Source organism: Prenolepis imparis, unplaced genomic scaffold, assembly GCF_030444845.1.
Source record: "Prenolepis imparis isolate NDT839.2.m4 unplaced genomic scaffold, iyPreImpa1.0 SCAF_2, whole genome shotgun sequence".
Lineage (NCBI taxonomy): Eukaryota > Metazoa > Arthropoda > Insecta > Hymenoptera > Formicidae > Prenolepis > Prenolepis imparis.
Window position 1 is genome coordinate 2231263 of NW_028141160.1, and position 18250 is coordinate 2249512.

The 18250-nt window shown below is 30.2% G+C and overlaps 1 protein-coding gene across 6 annotated transcripts in view; it reads right to left on the minus strand.

The window, feature by feature from the left end:
- LOC145945589 (uncharacterized) overlaps positions 1–17353 on the minus strand; it is a 169132-nt gene extending 151779 nt beyond the window's left edge. For 3 of the 6 annotated variants that reach the window (XM_083054675.1, XM_083054670.1, XM_083054650.1), the window contains exons 1-2: positions 16773–17353; positions 9007–9478 (exon numbers count right to left, since the gene is read on the minus strand). In XM_083054675.1, coding sequence (XP_082910801.1) covers positions 9007–9219 — 213 coding nt within the window. In that variant the 5' untranslated portion in view covers positions 9220–9478; positions 16773–17353. Of the gene's footprint in view, positions 1–9006; positions 9534–16772 lie in introns of all 6 variants that reach the window. The other 3 variants (XM_083054661.1, XM_083054656.1, XM_083054667.1) reach the window with 3 other exon arrangements.
- Between the last annotated feature and the right edge of the window lie 897 nt (positions 17354–18250).

Here is an 18250-nt window from a genome sequence, read left to right on the forward strand (position 1 = left end):
ATTTTAAATACTCCAGACCCAAATATCTCGAGAATTAAGAAAAATACGAAAAAGTGTTTCGATGAAAATTGCAAAATTTCGAATTAAAAGTGGTAATATTTATTCGACTTTGGAATGACTTACAAAATCCTCGTCAAGGTATCACAAAGATTTTAAATGATAAATGCCAAAAAAATTTTAACGATAATTTTTTATTGTTTATTCTTATAGCTGACAAGATGTTTTCAAAACACCTGTTACAAATTTATACCGATTAAGTAATTTTTTATTTATCCGTGAATATTTGGCACAGCCGGCATTAGTGTATTAAGTATATAACATGTGGAGATTGCCAGTTCTACTTACGTCTCGTGTGTGTGTGTGTTTGTGTGTTTGTGCACATGCACTGTCGTACCAGCAATCTCCACGTACTGCATAGAAAAGGTTTTGTGCGCAAACACACGCATACATACGGTACAAGTCGGACTAACAACCTAATGCTATACTTTAAATAACGCTAATACCGTGCAAAAAACATTTTCGGACCTGTAAATATAAATAACATATAACAACTTATAAAAATAGTACCTGATTAGTACAGAGATTAGTACTTTACTTGTAACGAGTGTTTTAAAACGTCTCGACATCAGCTATAAAAATATGTAATAAAAAATAGAGGTTCTTATTTAAGATTTTTTTTTTAAATCATTCATCTAAGGTCAAATAAATATTTATTTATCTCTCGAAATCTTTTGTTCACTTTTTCATATCTTTCCGAGACATTTGTTCAGAGCATTTAAAATGGAAATGGAATCCTACCTTAGAAGTTTCAAACTCGATATATTAGCGAGCCACGTGATAAAAGCAAGGGAAGATAGTTATTTCCATTTTTTTAATCTTGGAGAATTTAAATGTACATGTTTTTCTCGTAGTGACGTAGCGTGCTTTAGGCTATATTAATTTTGGCAGCGTCGATATGTGTGCTTCGAGGAGTTATGAAATCTGCCGAATGTGTGTGTGTGTGTGTGTGTGTGTGTGTGTGTGTGTGTGTGTGTGTGTGTGTGTGTGTGTGTGTGTGCCATCGAAATTGCCTTTATCTCCTCTATCTTTCTTATAAAATCACGTTATGGTTCTCACAAACGGGGCATGGAAAAGAAGATAAGCCATGTTTGGCCTGAAGGGTCACTGAAAACGTTTGAGAGATATCGTCTTATATCTTTGTAACTAAGATTTAAATAAAAATTCTATAATAAAATAAACTTCTAAATTTAAATTAACTAAAGAATGTAATTTCGTTGATCTTTTAAATTCAAAAAGTTTAGTTTGTAAAACCCTTGTTTCTTAATCGCTTATAACTTGGAAATTATTGATGCCTTGACATTTTTGCTGAGAGAAAATTGTTAAATTGGCCAGAAAAACTGTTATTAAAAAAACATCTAGTGGTTTTAGGACACCAAAACTTGTATATATGTCATAGTTAATTTTTATTACACTTTTCTACTATGGTTTATATAATAATATTATGAATTTAATTAATTAACTAATTAACTAACTGCTTTGCGATTCATTTTTTTATTCATTTATTCTATCATTAATAATAAAAAATCTTTAAAACATTTATTTTACAATTAAATATAATTAAATTTATTAATAGAATTAATCAAGTAATTAAATAATCATTACTTGGTCACATTACAGTAATTTGTCTATATGGTTAGAAAATTACCGCTTAAGTATTAAAAAATTGTTTCTTTCTTACTTTCTGTAAATACAATGTTTTCATGCATTTCCAAGCAATAACGCATTATTTTATTTAAGGATAAAATTAATTATAATGTAGACATAGCAACAATTTTTACAATTAATGATAAATAATAATAATAAATTGATTATATAATAATAATATAATTAAATAATTATTACAATGTTATATTAATTAATATTAGTATTTATTAATATCAATATTAATATCTATTTTGTTTGTTTTTTTATATTAGTTATATATTTTTAAAATTTTTACATAGTTAATAGGATGATTAATAATATGTTGCAACAAATACGTATTTATTATAGATATTTAATATTTGGTTGAAAATTTATTTGTGATTATTTATTATCAATATGTGCAAAAAATCATGCACGACATTTGTGAACATATCTTTTGCGTGACAAAATTGCTTTGCGTGTATGTCATATAGCAAATTCGGTCACCCCTCATTACTGAGAGAACATTATGACGTCTTAAAAGATGTTCTAAAATTATTAAGATATCTTATAAGATTATCGAAAGATCTAATATTATAGAAAGATATTTATTATCTTTTAGACGTCTTACGTCCCAATTTATGACGTCTTTGAGACATTGTCTTTATGGGATCGCTTTTAATGTGTCGTCGGTAATACAGATAATATATGGGGCATACTAAAAGTAAATTTACAAGACGCGTCAGTACAATTGAGGTTAGACTGATTAGAATGATTGCAGAATATTTCATTTGTGTCAGTTAGTAATTCCATGTCCAGTTAGCGGCACTGTGCATCACCATTTCAGTGACAACCGCCAATTAAAGATGGAGAGGCAATTGGAACAGTGATCTAAAAAAGAGGTTCGTGCTATTATTCGATTTCTGAACGTAAAGAAAGTGTCAGCGGCGGAAATTCATCGTCAGTTGGTAGAAGTTTATGGAGACAGTATAATGAATCGTCAGAATGTGGCAAAATAATGCTCACAATTTCGAACCGGCCGAGTGACGAGTGACTGAGCGTGAAGTGGCAGATCAAAAGCAACACTGGCTCATTACATTGTGTTTATAAAATTCCACCAACTCACGATGAATTTCCACTGACATTTTCTTCGCATTCAAAATCGAATAACAGCACTAATCTTCTCTTTGGACCACTATTTTAATCGACTCTCTATCTTTAATTGGCGGTTGCTACTAAGATAGTGCACAATGCCGCTAACTGACATGGAATTATTAATTGTCACAAATAAAATATTCCGCAACAATTTCAATTAGTCTAATCTAACTTCAATTGCACTGATGTTATATGGCTTATACGTCTTAAACTTTGGCTGTACTTCCGAAAACCTGACACCTCTGATTTTTATGGGGCTTGGTATACTACTGTTGTTGGGTGCGCTGATCACAAATATCAATATGAAAATCACCGACAAGGTCATCTTCAAGGTCAAACATCGAAAAAATTATATTTTTCTGCATTATTTCAGTTAATCTCAATTTTACAGAAAAATGCTTCAAACCAAACTTGTAGCCCTTAAAAAAATACATCTTTTATGTTCTATACATTTTTTTTGTAGAACAATTATTTTCTGAGTAAAACGTCATAAATGTATCGCCTGATATATTTGACGTGCCCGCGCCGCGGCGCGCCGCGGCCGTGCTAATGTAGCGCATTGGTTCCTTTGGCGGCCACGTGGCGGCGAACGATGATAACGCAACCCGAAAGTCAAAAGCTGCACATTTTCGTATTTTGCACAACATGGACTAAGCACAATGTTGGGTGAGTTAGGTTAGGTTAGGTTAGTTTTCAGGGGGGGGTTTGGGGGGCGCAGCCCCCCATTAGGCACGATACTCAGAAAATAATTGTTCTACAAAAAAAATGTATAGAACATAAAAGATGTATTTTTTTAAGGGCTACAAGTTTGGTTTGAAGCATTTTTCTGTAAAATTGAGATTAACTGAAATAATGCAGAAAAATATAATTTTTTCGATGTTTGACCTTGAAGATGACCTTGTCGGTGATTTTCATATTGATATTTGTGATCAGCGCACCCAACAACAGTAGTATACCAAGCCCCATAAAAATCAGAGGTGTCAGGTTTTCGGAAGTTTATCCTAAACTTTTAGTATGTTCCTTGTATACATAATATACAGGGTGTTCAAAAAAGACCGGAACCCCTGAATAACTCAGAATAATCGAATTCTAGGAAGAAAACACCCCAGACAAAAGTTGTAGGGTTAAAGAAAAGGAACTTGATGGTGACCTAGAACTTGATCTTGAGGTCAAGTTTAGAGGTCATTTGAAAGTCGATTCGAATTTTTTAAATGGAAACCCCCATTTTTTACCCCGGATTCGGAAAGAGCGGGAAATTTTAGTTCAGAAAGATACTTAAGTCATAGGTTAAGATAACCTTTAGGCATTATTTAGGGGTTAAATCGTATAGGACAGAAGAATCTATCAATAACTAACTTTAATCATGTTTTAGGGGAAAATTTTAAATGTGTGTGTGTGTGCGCGCGCGCGTGCGTGCGTGTGGGTGTGTGTGCGTGTGTGTGCGCGTGCGTGCATGCGTGTGTGGGGGGTGGGGGGGGTGTGTAAACTATATATATACAGGGTGGTTCACGTAACGGTCGCGACGATTTTTGAGACATTTCCGCCAGTTTAAAAAAAGTTCATACAGTGAAAATTAATCTGCTTTACGCAAGCTATAACATGCAATTAAAAAAATTGAAAAAAAATTTTTTTTATAAATAAATTAATGTCACCTTGAATATTTTAAATGGAACTACCATATTTTTTTATATAAATCGATTTCCCACAATATTCTGCATAAAAAATTATAAGGGTAGGATGGTCAAAAAGTGAATAGTTTACGAGATATTTTATACTTTAATTTCACATAATCTTATAAATAAGGATGGTTCTCTTTTGCTGTCCTTTACATTACTATTAAAAAACACAATAGTTCCATTTTAAAAATCAAGCCAACCTTGCTTTTTTATAAAAAAAAAAGTATTTTCGCCAAATTTTTATTATTGCAATTTGTTGACTGTTACAAACTGATAAATTTTTGATTCATGACATTTTTTGTCAGATTATTGTAAGTGTCCTAAAAATTGTGGCGATCGTTACGAGAACCACCCTTATAAGATTATGTGAAATTAAAGTATAAAATATCTCGTAAACTATTCACTTTTTGACCATTCTAGCCTTATAATTTTTTATGCAGAATATTGTGAGGAATCGATTTATATAAAACAAATAGGGTGGTTCCATTTAAAAAATTCAAGATGACATTGATTTGTTTATAAAAAAAAATTTTGTTTAAAATTTTTTTATTGCATGTTATAGCTTGCGTAAAGCAGATGAATTTTCACTGTATAAACTTTTTTTAAACTGGTGGAAATGTCTCAAAAATCGTGGCGACCGTTACGTAAACCACCCTGTATATATATATATATATATATATATATATATATACCGGGTGTCCCATTTTAAAGGACCCACTCAAATATCTCAGAAACACTGCGTTAAATCAAAAAATGTTTCCTACAAAAGTTGTAGGGTTTCGAGGGGGACATAACATAATAATATTCATATGACCTTGGGCGGCGTCTCCAAGGTCAAGTGAAGGTGAGAATAAATCTTTTAAATGGAAACCCATATTTTTTATTATAACATCTTTTTCTACTAATTAATTTGAACAACTTTTATCTGAAGCATTTTTTTATTTTCTTCAAAATTCATTCTCACCTTCACTTAAGGTTAACCTTCACTAACCTTGGAGACGCCGCCCAAGGTCAAATGAATATTACTATGTTATGTCCCCCTCGAAACCCTACAACTTTTGTAGGAAACATTTTTCGATTTAACGCAGTGTTTCTGACAATGAGATATTTGAGTGGGTCCTTTAAAATGGGACACCTGGTATATATATATATAGGTATATACACAACATATGTAAAATTTGTATACAAAACAGATTTCTATATATTATTAGACTGCTAATGTATAAGGCGTCTCGACTTTTATGTACTAAGTGACCATGTATTGACACATATACAGAATGTATACAGGCTGGATTCCATATGTGTGCGTGCACGTATCTCTGGTGCACGTTACATATACTATTTGTACATGCGCAGATTAAAATATTTTTACTTAAAGCAGCTCTTATATTGATTTTATGTATCGATAAAAGCATTCGGATAATTTTTTTTCAAAAATACTCCCAAAGTTTGAGTTCTTTTGATTTATTATATCAATGAGTTTTCCAAAACTTGCTTTGTCTTCATCTCTTAAAAATAATTACTGCAAAATACTTGAAAATGATTATAAATAAGCTTATTATGATGGAATTGATTATGTGAATTGAAAGAGAAGTCAAGAAGTATAATTTGTAATCTTTGATAGATTATGATGCTCTAAATGCATTGGCATCTTTATTGTCACCTAAAAATGCTTATTCTTTAATTTCTTGTGTAATTTTCCAAATGTGACAAGACAAGACAAGAAGGCATCTAAACAATGTATCTAGACACTGTATGTCTAAAGGACAACGTTCATATATTTTAATCAATAAATGTTGTAGTTGGTAATAGACAGCTATGCATACTGCAAAAATGTTTTATAAAAGACATTTTTCTCAGAAAGTCTTGAAGATGTCTCGGAGATGTCTTTAAAAATTAATCTTTTGGTAAAGTAAAAATATCTTAAAAAAAGCATCTTCAAGATGTTTTTTAAACATACATGTTGTCTGGGACATCGCACTAGTGCATATTGTATTATACATAAAAAAATTTACTAAAAGTGTGTTATACGTAAAATTATCTAAATATAAAAAGATAATATGAACATTTAAAAAAATTAAAATCCAATAATGATATATTGTTACATATTATTAGATATATATGATATATTATTACATATTATTACTACATATTATTACATATTATTTAATAGCACATATATTAATCATTTCATCATCAAAATGTTTATACATATATTATGCTATTGTATTTAGGAATTTTTCAGGTATTATCAAATGAGATCATTTAACATCAAAATGACGTGCGCTTGCTACCTGAGTTCATATAATAACACCTTTAGTATGCATTAATGCGGACTAAATTTGTTATAAATTATAAAATCTAAAATCTAAATATTTTGATTTGAATTTTTGACATCTTATTTCGAGACTTCTCTGAATCGAGTCTATTAAAATTCAGTTAGTAATGATTGAAAGATTGTGTCGATATTATATTACAAAAGTATTGTTAGATTTTTATAATTATATTCCTATAAAATATTTTTATATTTTTATATACATATAATGTTTAAATATTTAAATGTTTTTTTATTTAACATTTTTAAATATTTTTATATTTAAAGTTTTTAATAATTAAATATTTTTGTTCTAAAATATAATTGACAGAAAAATATGATAAACAAAAACGATAATGCTCGACGATAGAAAAATATAATGTTACACATGATTAGCCATATATATAGCCGGCTTGTTATTACACTACGCAAAACAATTAAAAGAGCGCTTTAAAACTTATAAATTTTACCAATTTTTAAGAAGCCATATCGCAGCTTAGGGAGATCGTAGGACAATGTTCCTAGGCGCGTTTGAACGGGTGAAGCCTCGATTTTAAGGTGAGTAAAGTTGCATTGTCCGCTTCATCGAACTATTTTTCTTGTGAGACCCAAAATCAGATCGTGAAAAAAGTCTGGAAATTTCATGACTTTGTAGCCGTCTATAGAAAAAAAGGGATAGAACCAAAAATGCCACCACATTGGCTTTAAAGTAGGAAACTTCCTCTTTAAAATGGCGCAAGAAACATTACTCTATCGTACCTAGGAGCTGAGCTATCGAGTCTCATAGTCATCTCTGTATTTTGCAAGATTTTTTGTAATGTTTTTTTGTACCGGCATTTACGAGGAAGTTGCTCGGTCGGATTTTGCACAACATGGGCAAGTTTTTTAATTCATCGATTGATCAATCGCCTTCGCCCCATGTATATGATGTATGTATGTGTCAATGTTAAGTGTAATGCGTGTGTATGGTGACTTGCGTGAAATCGAATGTTTCTTATTTTTCCACATATGTAGATCAGTTAATGTTAAATGCTTGATCTACATATATGAAAAACAACATTCGATTGCGTACGCAAGTCACCATACACACGCATCACACTTGATGCACACATACATCATACACATGTTGCAAAATCCGACCGAGCAACTTCCTCGTAATGTACATCGGATAACATGAATGCCGGTGGCATTACAAAAAATCTTACAAAATACAGAGGTAACTATGAGACCCGATAGCTCAGCTCTTAGGTACGATAGAGCAATGTTCCTTGCGCCATTTTAAAGAGAAAGTTTCCTACTTCAAAGTCAATGTGGTGGCATTTTTGGTCCCATCCCTTCTTTTTCCATATACAATTACAAAATCATGAAATTTCCAGACTTTTTTCACGATCTGATTTTGGGTCTCACAAGAAAAATAGTTCGATGAGGCGGACAAACCTTACTCATCTTAAAGTCGAGGCTTCATCCGTTCAAACGCGCCTAGAAACATTGTCCTACGATCTTCCTGAGCTGAGATATGGCTTCTTAAAAATCGGTAAAATTTGCAAATTTTAAAGTGCTCCCATAATAGTTTTGCGTAGTGTATTTTGTTTATTTATTTGTATATATTTAATATTGAGATGAGTTTTTCATGATATACATATTTTTTTTGTGTGTCAACATTATTTTAGGGTTGATTTTAGTAAAATGACACTCCACACTTGTAAGCACTCTTTGAACATTCATATATTTTTAAAACACGAATAATAATATATTTTTGAATATATTTAAATCCTACAATTATGACCCTAAATATTTTATACATAATAGCCAAGTGCAAAAAAAGCTGTAAAGTAAGAAGGAAAAAAGAATTCGCTAATCACTTCTTCTTTATCTTTATGAACACGAAACAAATAAATGGTTTAAAAACAACCATTGAATAAAGAGTAAAGGAAGGAGCATTTGCTGAATTTTTGAGAGTGGAGGGTGATGCCGACTATGTCATACTTTGTTCGTGATAGCGGACTTCATGTCATCTCACAAATATAAGAATGTTAATGGTGTGTGTAAAATAGTGCGTCAAGCGAGTGCAATACACAATCAATTATGGCGTCATAGTTTGTACGACTTTGGCTTTATTTTCTCGGGCAAATGCTCCTTCCTTTACTCTTTATTCTTTGAAAACAACTAATCTCTCACCTCTTCCATCTGAATGACATTTTTTACTCTCTCCGCGATCTCGCTCGCTTTGATGAGTTCGGTCTCCGCGTGCTCTGTCTGTGAATGTCGTCTCTCTTGCACGTCCATGGCCAGCTCCTGATAGCAAGACTCCCCAGAGCCACGACGGCTACCTGCGATGCACATGGCCCGACGAAATAGGCCGGCGACGACAGCACACAGACCACACTGCATCCCTGTAGCGCTACCGCGGCTGGAAAGTGACCCACCATTGGCCCTGCAGCGGGTCCGAGACCCACGAGAGCCGCAGTCACGAGCGTGGGTCGCCAGCTTCGCGTATCCGCTACTATGCACACACTTTTCTTATCTAAATGCCTTGGAGAATCCACTTTTTCTTCTCTCACGTTTTTTTCTCACGTCATCACGTCCTCTTCGATGTACATTCTCATGTTCTTAATTTTCGTCGAGCTCGCGATTGCTTATCACGCCTATTCTACTTCAAAAATTCACACTCTCAATAATAACACTACGTTAACACTGTGTATCATCTGGATGACAGTTAATAAAGAGATCGTGCAAAGATAAATCACAAATTGAGTAATCGAAAGTAGAAAACAAGAAATAAAAAGAAAAAAGAGAGCAAAGTACAATATTCTTTATGTTATAAGTTAAAAGTTTGTTTTTGAATATTGTATCAGGTTAAAAAATTAACAAATTATATAAATGATAATTAACTAGTGTAATATCAATTATAATACCATAAGTTCTTAAAATAATATAAGAAAAGCTTTAATGATTCTCTCTTGTGCACATAAACAGCAATATGTTTTGCGTATAAAAGACATTCTTGCAAGAGACATTCTAGGATATATATAAAATTAATAATTATAATAAAATCTAATGCAAAATCAACAAAATTTAATTTGAGTAAGTAGAAAAACAAAACATTTTACATAAAAAGAATAAAGGAAGAAAAAAACCAATCTTTATTATTGTATATATACATATATATGTATACATACTATATACATATATATATATATATATATATATACATATATGTATATATTCTCTATATAATTAAATACATAAAGATCATAATAATAAGCTACAACGTACTGTATATATTGTATACAATTCGATGAATAAGCAATGAGAATGAGATGACTCATGTGTAATCAATAAATCCATGTATAACCGAAAGAGTCAAATTCAAATAATCAATGTAATAAGATGCTTTTTTATAATATATGTTATTAAAAACAAATTATAAATTATATACAGGGTGTCTCATTTTAACTTATACACTCAAATATCTCAAAACTAAAGCATTTTCAAAAAAAATGTTTCAAATAAAAGTTGTAGGGTTTCAAAGGGACTATTAAAAGAAATATTTAAATTTTGGGCCCAATGAAACTCAAGTCAATTTTTTCAATTAGGAACCTCTACTTTTTATTACGGATTCGTATTCTGCAAAAAAAAATACATAACTTTTGTTCTTAGGCATTTTTCGCTAAACCCTTCCAACGATCTGAAAACGTCGATTAAAGTTTCAATATTCTAATACAATGTGGTATGCTGATTTTTTCTCGAGGTATCAAATTTAACAAATAAATTTGTATTATAAAGTTTTGTGCATAGTTTTCCTCAAGATTCTATTAAACTATCAAATTATCAGCACAAAACTTTATAATAGAAATCTATTTGATTTAAATTTGATACCTCGAGAAAAAAGCATATCACATTGTATTAGAGTATTAAAACTTTAATCGACGTTTTGGGACCGTTGGAAGGATTTTAGCGAAAAATGACTAAGAACAAAAGTTATGTATTTTTTTTATACAGAATACGAATCCGTAATAAAAAGTAAGGGTTCCTAATTGAAAAAAATTGACTTGGGTTTTATTGGGCTCAAAAATTATATAAATATTTCTTTTAATAGTCTCTTTGAAACCCTACAACTTTTATTTAAAAAAAAAAAACTTTTTTTAAGAAATATTTTTTTTAATGCTTTGGTTTTGAGATATTGAGTGTATAAGTTAAAATGGGACACCCTGTATATATGTATAGTTTATTTAGCAACTTGAATTAAATTGACGTCTTGCTTGGTTTTCTTTTTCAAATTAAAAAAAAATCTTCAAGGTCAAATCTGAATTTTTTGTGGAAAGGACTTAAAAAGACAAACACTTTCATTCCTCGAATGTTTTTTTAGGATTTTCCAAATGCTAGTAATGATTCTTTGAAATTGGCCTTTTTCAAACTTTGACCCTAAATAACTTTTGAACGAGTCAACGTATCAACCTCCGGTTTGCACCAAAAATTTTCTTTTTTTATGTTCTTTCAAACGATATACTACAATATGGATGGTTTCATTAAAAATTTTTGAGTTGGAGACCTCCTAGGGTACTCCTTTCAGGGGATAACCCCCGAAATAATGAAACACGTATTTCGCGGTTTTTTTTTATAATAATTTTGAGCTGTTTCCAATAGGGGGTAGGAACTGACTTTATGGACACCTTTTGTGTGTGGGGGGTGTATATATGTATGTTATATGCGCGCGCGCGCGTGTGTGTGTGTTGGCGTGTACGTGTATGTATATATAATTCGCAAGTAAATATTTCAAATAACGTAATTATATGTATACATATACGATATTTGAAACATTTTTCAAAGAATTATGTATTCAGTGTATGTATTCAATACATATACAATTACAATATTTATATATATAATTACATTGCAATTTATAAGTAACGGAGAGAGATTGTTGTAATTAATTATTATGTTATATTTAAATATCATGATATTATAAGTATAAATATGCAATCATAATAATAAAAATCATAATTGGACATTATCATTTACTTTTTAGACAGAGAATAAAATTATACATATTTACATTACAGTTTATTGTAGAATAATTTTTATAAAAAATTAATAAAATTATTATGTAATACCACGATATTATTTATGGAGTACAAATACATGATTACGATAATTGAGTACATAAAAACATTAATAGCATATACCGGGTGTTCAAAATAAACCGTTACAAATTTTTATCTCCAAAAATATTGTTTTTAAAAAAAATATTTCAAATAAAAATTGCAATATTTCAAGGGGGAGATAAGTTGATGTTATAGAAATGTTTGTAGAAGACGGTTTTCAAGGTTATTTTAAGGTCAACTTGATTTTTTAAAATGGAATTACCCTAAATATTTTATGTAAATAGATTCCTTGTAACATTCTGCATAAAAAATTATGAGGGTAAGATAGTCAAAAATCGAACGGTTCACGAGATATTTACATCTTAATATCTGACATATTTTGATATAAAATACAAAATATCTCGTAAATTATTTAGTTTTCGATAATCTTACCTTAATACTTTTATGTATAGATTATTAGACGAATCAATTGATATAAAGAAAATACATACTTGTTTTTAAGAAAAAATATGTAACTGCATGTTGCAAATTGTATATTTTTGGAAAAATTTGCAACCTTTTATTTTGAATCCAGTATATTATCATTTTCAGATGTATATGTAGAGTATTACTTAAACATATGTCAAAAATTTAAGGGGTGATTTCTTGGGTCATTTTATGAAAATTTATACCTCTGATGATTTTTCGAAAATTGTTTCGTTTTGAAGATACAGGACCATAAAAATTTACAAGAAATGCAATATTTTTATTACATAAATATTACGTGTAAAGCTTATTAATCTACATACTGTTCATAAGAACTGTTGAAAATAACTACCACCAGCTAGGATACATAAATCAAATCTTCTCATTTTTTTTTAAGTTTTTATCGCCCTGTATCTTCAAAACAAAGCGATTTTCAAAAAATCATCAGAGGTATAAATTTTCATAAAATAATCCAAAAAATCATCTCTTGAATTTTTGACATATGTTTAAGAAACACCCTGTGTAATATAAATTTAAAAAATTACAGTACATTCAAAATTTAATTGATAAAAAATAATATTTAAAAAATATTAATAAAAAATTAATGGAGTTGTGTGTCTCAAACGTTACAATTTAGAATTACTAATTAAGTGAATTACAGAAGTGAATTCGCAATACATGCAAATTGTACTGAATCGAGTATTATTGACTTAGGCAAATATTAACAAAAATGATATTTTTTATAATTATAACATTATTTTATAATTAAAACCTGCCAAGAACTCTTCTTTGTTATTAATTTTGATTTTTACAGTAAATCTTTCCAATCTTATTGAACAATAATTTTTAAAAAAATCACAGTTTCTCGAAAAAATGGCAAAGAATAATTTTCATTACTTTATTTGTGACAATTAATTTCCTTCTCTGGACAACATTATTGCGCAATAACATAATAAAGATGGAATTTTTACGATTGCTTTATTAATGATTGTTTTTTCTCTCTTTCCTCGTTTCTCCTCCCCCTTTCCTCCCTCTCTTTCTCTCTCTTTCTGTCATTCTTTATAAATTGTGTAAACAAAGATATTTCATGCTGGATATTAGCAATATTAATCAAATTCAATTAGGAGATTATATAATATCTTTTGAACAAGCTGTCAGTGTTGGGCATTATGATCTTTCTCTTCAATATTATCATCGACATAATGTATCAATAACATCTGAAGCAAAGTCAACAGAGCATTGTATATTAACTAAAAATACACAGAAAATTTTTTTTAATGCCAGTTTATGTAAACATTGTAATTTCTTTAATATCTGCATTTTGATTATTGCTCTGCAATGTTACGAGTGTACTAATTCTCATTGTCAATTGTAACGCATTTTTAATTCATACTCATTTTATATTTAATATGATAACACAGTACAAAAAAATACAAGAACAAGACTAGTCACTTCCTGCTATTTATCACTATTTTTTTACGCTGGATATGATATTCAAGTTTACAAATTCATTTATCATGTCAACATTTTTTGAAAAATTTGCAATTAAAGTTACAAAAATAAACTACTTTAATGTGTACTTTGTCATATTATAGTTAGGATATGTATTAATAAAGTTTTATTGCAATCAAAATTTAATATGTTGTTAGGACTTTTAACTCTTAAAAAAATTGCTATCGATTACTGTTAATAAAATATTCATAATTAAATGAGACCTATTCCAAAAAGCTCTAAATTATTAAGGATTTGCCAAACAGAATTTAAAATCAATTATTTATTCAAACTTAAGAGCTTGCTGAACACACGAATCCGAAAATTAACAAATCCGAAAATGTTATAATTGACAAATTTAAAATAGAATTGATATAAATGTCAAAATTTAAAAATATTTGGATATTTTCAAAAATCAAATCACGTTACATAAAAAACTAATGGCAAAATCAAAATTTAATAGCAATTTTTGATATAATATTGATGGAAATTTTTGATTGTAACCAATTCGAACATTTGTACAATAAAAGTCTTATCTTTTTATGCGGTTTAGATTTCCGTGAAATAGTAAATTTTCTTTCAAACTATAGATTGTATAAAATGTATTTGATACGAACTAAACAAATTCAAGGAATTGTATACACGATACAGTACATTATTTATACCAATTTTATTTGATGCATCGATAATTCTTTGATGCAATTGGTTATAGATTTATTTCAACACAGTATACTATTTGTTTTAAATGTCCCCACGAGTAGCAATCCGAAGAATTTAAATCTGGAGATCTTGGTGATCGTGGTACTAGACCTTTACGTCAAATTCGTTAGAATAATTGAGATTTATCTATGCTAACACACTTGTTTTTCATGATGAGAAAGTGCACCTTTATGTTGCCAAATTTATTTTTTTGTCGAATACGAAGTTAAGTATCTTCTAACATCATCTAAAATTTCGTCGGTGCAATGCGTGCATTCAAGCTCAGGAAGCATATGTTGAACATTTATTATAAAACTAAATCATAAATAAATGATATTTGCATATTTTCCTGTTTTGTATTGATTTTTCAAAGGTCACTTCCTACCAAGCATATGCTTTTACTGATAGCAGCAAAATTTTAAAACTTCTATAATTAACAACTTGAAAATAAAACCTATGTTTATTGACATTTTTTATTAGAACGATCTCCCAAACAATCTATCAAAATTTGTTACTCATTCTGAATCACCCTGTATATATATAAAAATTTGTGCATACATATGGAAGTTGTCAATTTTATCATTAGATTCATATTTACCGATCTGAAAAATTGTTAAGTTTGAATAATTGAAAATTATTTGATAAATCATCAATAATCTAATTCACAACTTTTCCGTAATAGATCTCATATTTAACTATGAATATCTTAACTATAGTCAACACAATGAATTCCTTTTGAAGGCTGAAAGTCCTAATAATATACTTTATTTTTTGCGATAAAACTTTTCCATTACGTCACATATACGTAATTAGTATAAGAAAAGACATTAAAATAGCCCTTTCTTGCAACTTTAACTGTAATTTTTTTAACATTATAGAGCAATTTGGAAACCGGAATTGTAAAATAGATTCAATGTCAAAAAAAAAATACAGGAAGTAATTGGTCTTAATTTCATGTTCAAAAAATTTCTTTTTTATTTATCTGTATAATCACATTTCTCATGAATTCAAAATGTATGCTCGTATGTATGTATATACATATATGTATGTATGTACATATGTGAACGCGCGCATGTGTTTGTGTGGGATTGAGTCTTAAAAACAGGTAACTAATATTAATTTGATTTTTTATTAGAATTGGTTTTCGGGTTTGAATTACATAGACTTTTTGTTTGATTTCAACGATTCGTGAACATTTCGGCTCACTTCATCAGGGAGGAACAGTCTGATACTTGATTTTCTATTTTTTAAATTAATAAAAATCTTCCTACTTCTGATTTCTCAGTTTAGTCGTTGTCAATATAAAATCAATATGTGTCATATATATGAAGATAAGTATATCATCTTTTCAAATTGGAATCTATCTTTTACTATAATTTCGTTTTAATGTTGAAACTTTTCCTACCTAATGAAATCAATGAATCTAATATTGTAACTTTCCAATGGATACTATATGTCATTACACATTACAAAAAATGCATTACATCTTGATGTTATGTTTTTATTAAGTAAATTTTTGATATGTAAATTTAATATATTTTTTCTTTTTATTTTATTATTTTATTTTTTACTATATTGTTATTTCTGTTTTCTTTTCGCCTTTTTAATTTGTTTTCTTTCATGTAATTATTATGTTCTTTTTTACTAATTTTAGTAAATAGTGCAAATATAATTTCAATATTAATTTTTTTCTATAATTAAATGCTATATCTCATTGCAAATATTGTCTCTGCACTATTGTAAATTCTGTGTGTCTAAAAAGGTTACTATAATCTTAAAAGAACTGAATCTTTATTTAATTCTATCTGTTTATTTATCTTTTTCTAGTCTCTTTCTCTATCTTTCTCTCTCTTTCTTTTCCTCATTTTTTTTTTTTATTTATAATTAACTTTTATTTCCATAATTCTGTATAAGAGTAATTATAGCGCAATCAACAAATTATTAAAGAGTGATAACTAAAAATATGTATTCCGTGTACTAATTCCGTATATAACAAATCTATAATTCTTCGAGTTTTTTTCAGGTTCTTCCAAAATATTTTACGCAGAATTTTTAATTTATTGCCTCGCAATGCTATTTCGACACGACCCTTCGATACAATGACGTTTTGTGTATGTGTGTGTGAATGTGTATATATCTCTCTCTTTCTTTTTCCTTTTTTTCTTTCTCTCTCTAACTTTCTACCTCGTTTCTTTTTTTTTAGATATATCTCCATCGACGGAGGTAGTGTCTCCTGTCATACGATGACTTGCAATGATTATTGGTAACGCGAACTGTTGTCGAGAGTTAACACTTATACAGAGATCGTGGTCGGTTCTTCTTTGAGTCGAGCCTGCGAGCTCCATCACTGCGTGCTTCCCGGGGTCAATCTAGGTGGAAATGAGAGCGACCGGGCCCTGGGGCCCGGCGCTGCTCAAGACACGAGCACGACGTCGTCTGTTCGTTAAATTTGGCACACAGGCAGCTGCTTCGTATGCACGTTGATAAAAATAGCACGATAGAAAAGTGATATTCTACGCGAAAAACGTTAAGCCCCAAAAACACTATTAACAGAAACTATGCACGCCGGCCGGCCGCTGTGCATACACTGAAATACTGGATCCGAGCGCCGAGTGAAGAGAGAACATAGGGAGAGAGAGAAAGAGAGACAGAGCGATGGAGGAAGAGAGGGAAGGAGGGAGAAAGAGAGGGAGAGACGGAGAGAAAGAGAGAGAGAGAGATTCGCCCGGTCGACGTTCGCGACCTCGGTTGTGTTCGGCCACATCGGTGCCCTCCGCTTCGGCACTGCTCGCTGCGCAGCCACGCTGCTTCCCAGCGATCTCTCTCCTTCTTTGTCGCTCATCATCACTATATATTATGCGACAAGGGCTGCCAACAAGAGAGGCTCTCACTATGTCGCGAGCTCTTGCCGCGAAAAGCTGGTATTCGATGTATTACCATCGTTCGTAGAGGGAGAGCACTGGCGCATGAGGAGACAGGATCAATAACAGATCTCTCCCTACTCTCTCGTAAAGCACGATGCGAAGCAAACGAGGTGAACGCACACGCATTTACACATAGAAGGAATAGAGTTGCTCTGCAAATTTTTATAGCTTATGAACTGCAGTTTTGGCCGTACAATATATGATTTTATGATGATAAGGCATAAGGTAAATGCTGTACATTAGGCTATCTTGAGTAGATTTTATGGAAACATGAAAATGAGGTATTGCGTAAAAATAAAATATTGAAAAATAATATCGAAAAATTAGAAATTATGAACAATTAATAAAAAGAATTTTTAAATAAAATACAGTAATGCAATTTTATTCACCCGTATATATACACCACATTTTATCGTATATGTATACATAAAAAAAATTATAATATAACAAATATTTAAAAATTACTTTAAATATTTTACAACTTTTGTGGAAGTAGAGGTATAAGATTATATATTTATTATGAAAAAAACGAATAAATGAATCGAACAGATACTTTAGATAGAAAAACCATTTGATAAGTAAAGATATGAATTTCTCCAGAGTAATTGTAATATGAATGCATGAATATATATACAAGGTGGGGAGAAAGTCCCGGACCTCTGAAATATCTCGGAAGGAGTGGAATATAGAAAAACATGTTAAATACAAAAGTAATAGGATTCAAAGTGGGGCACTTGA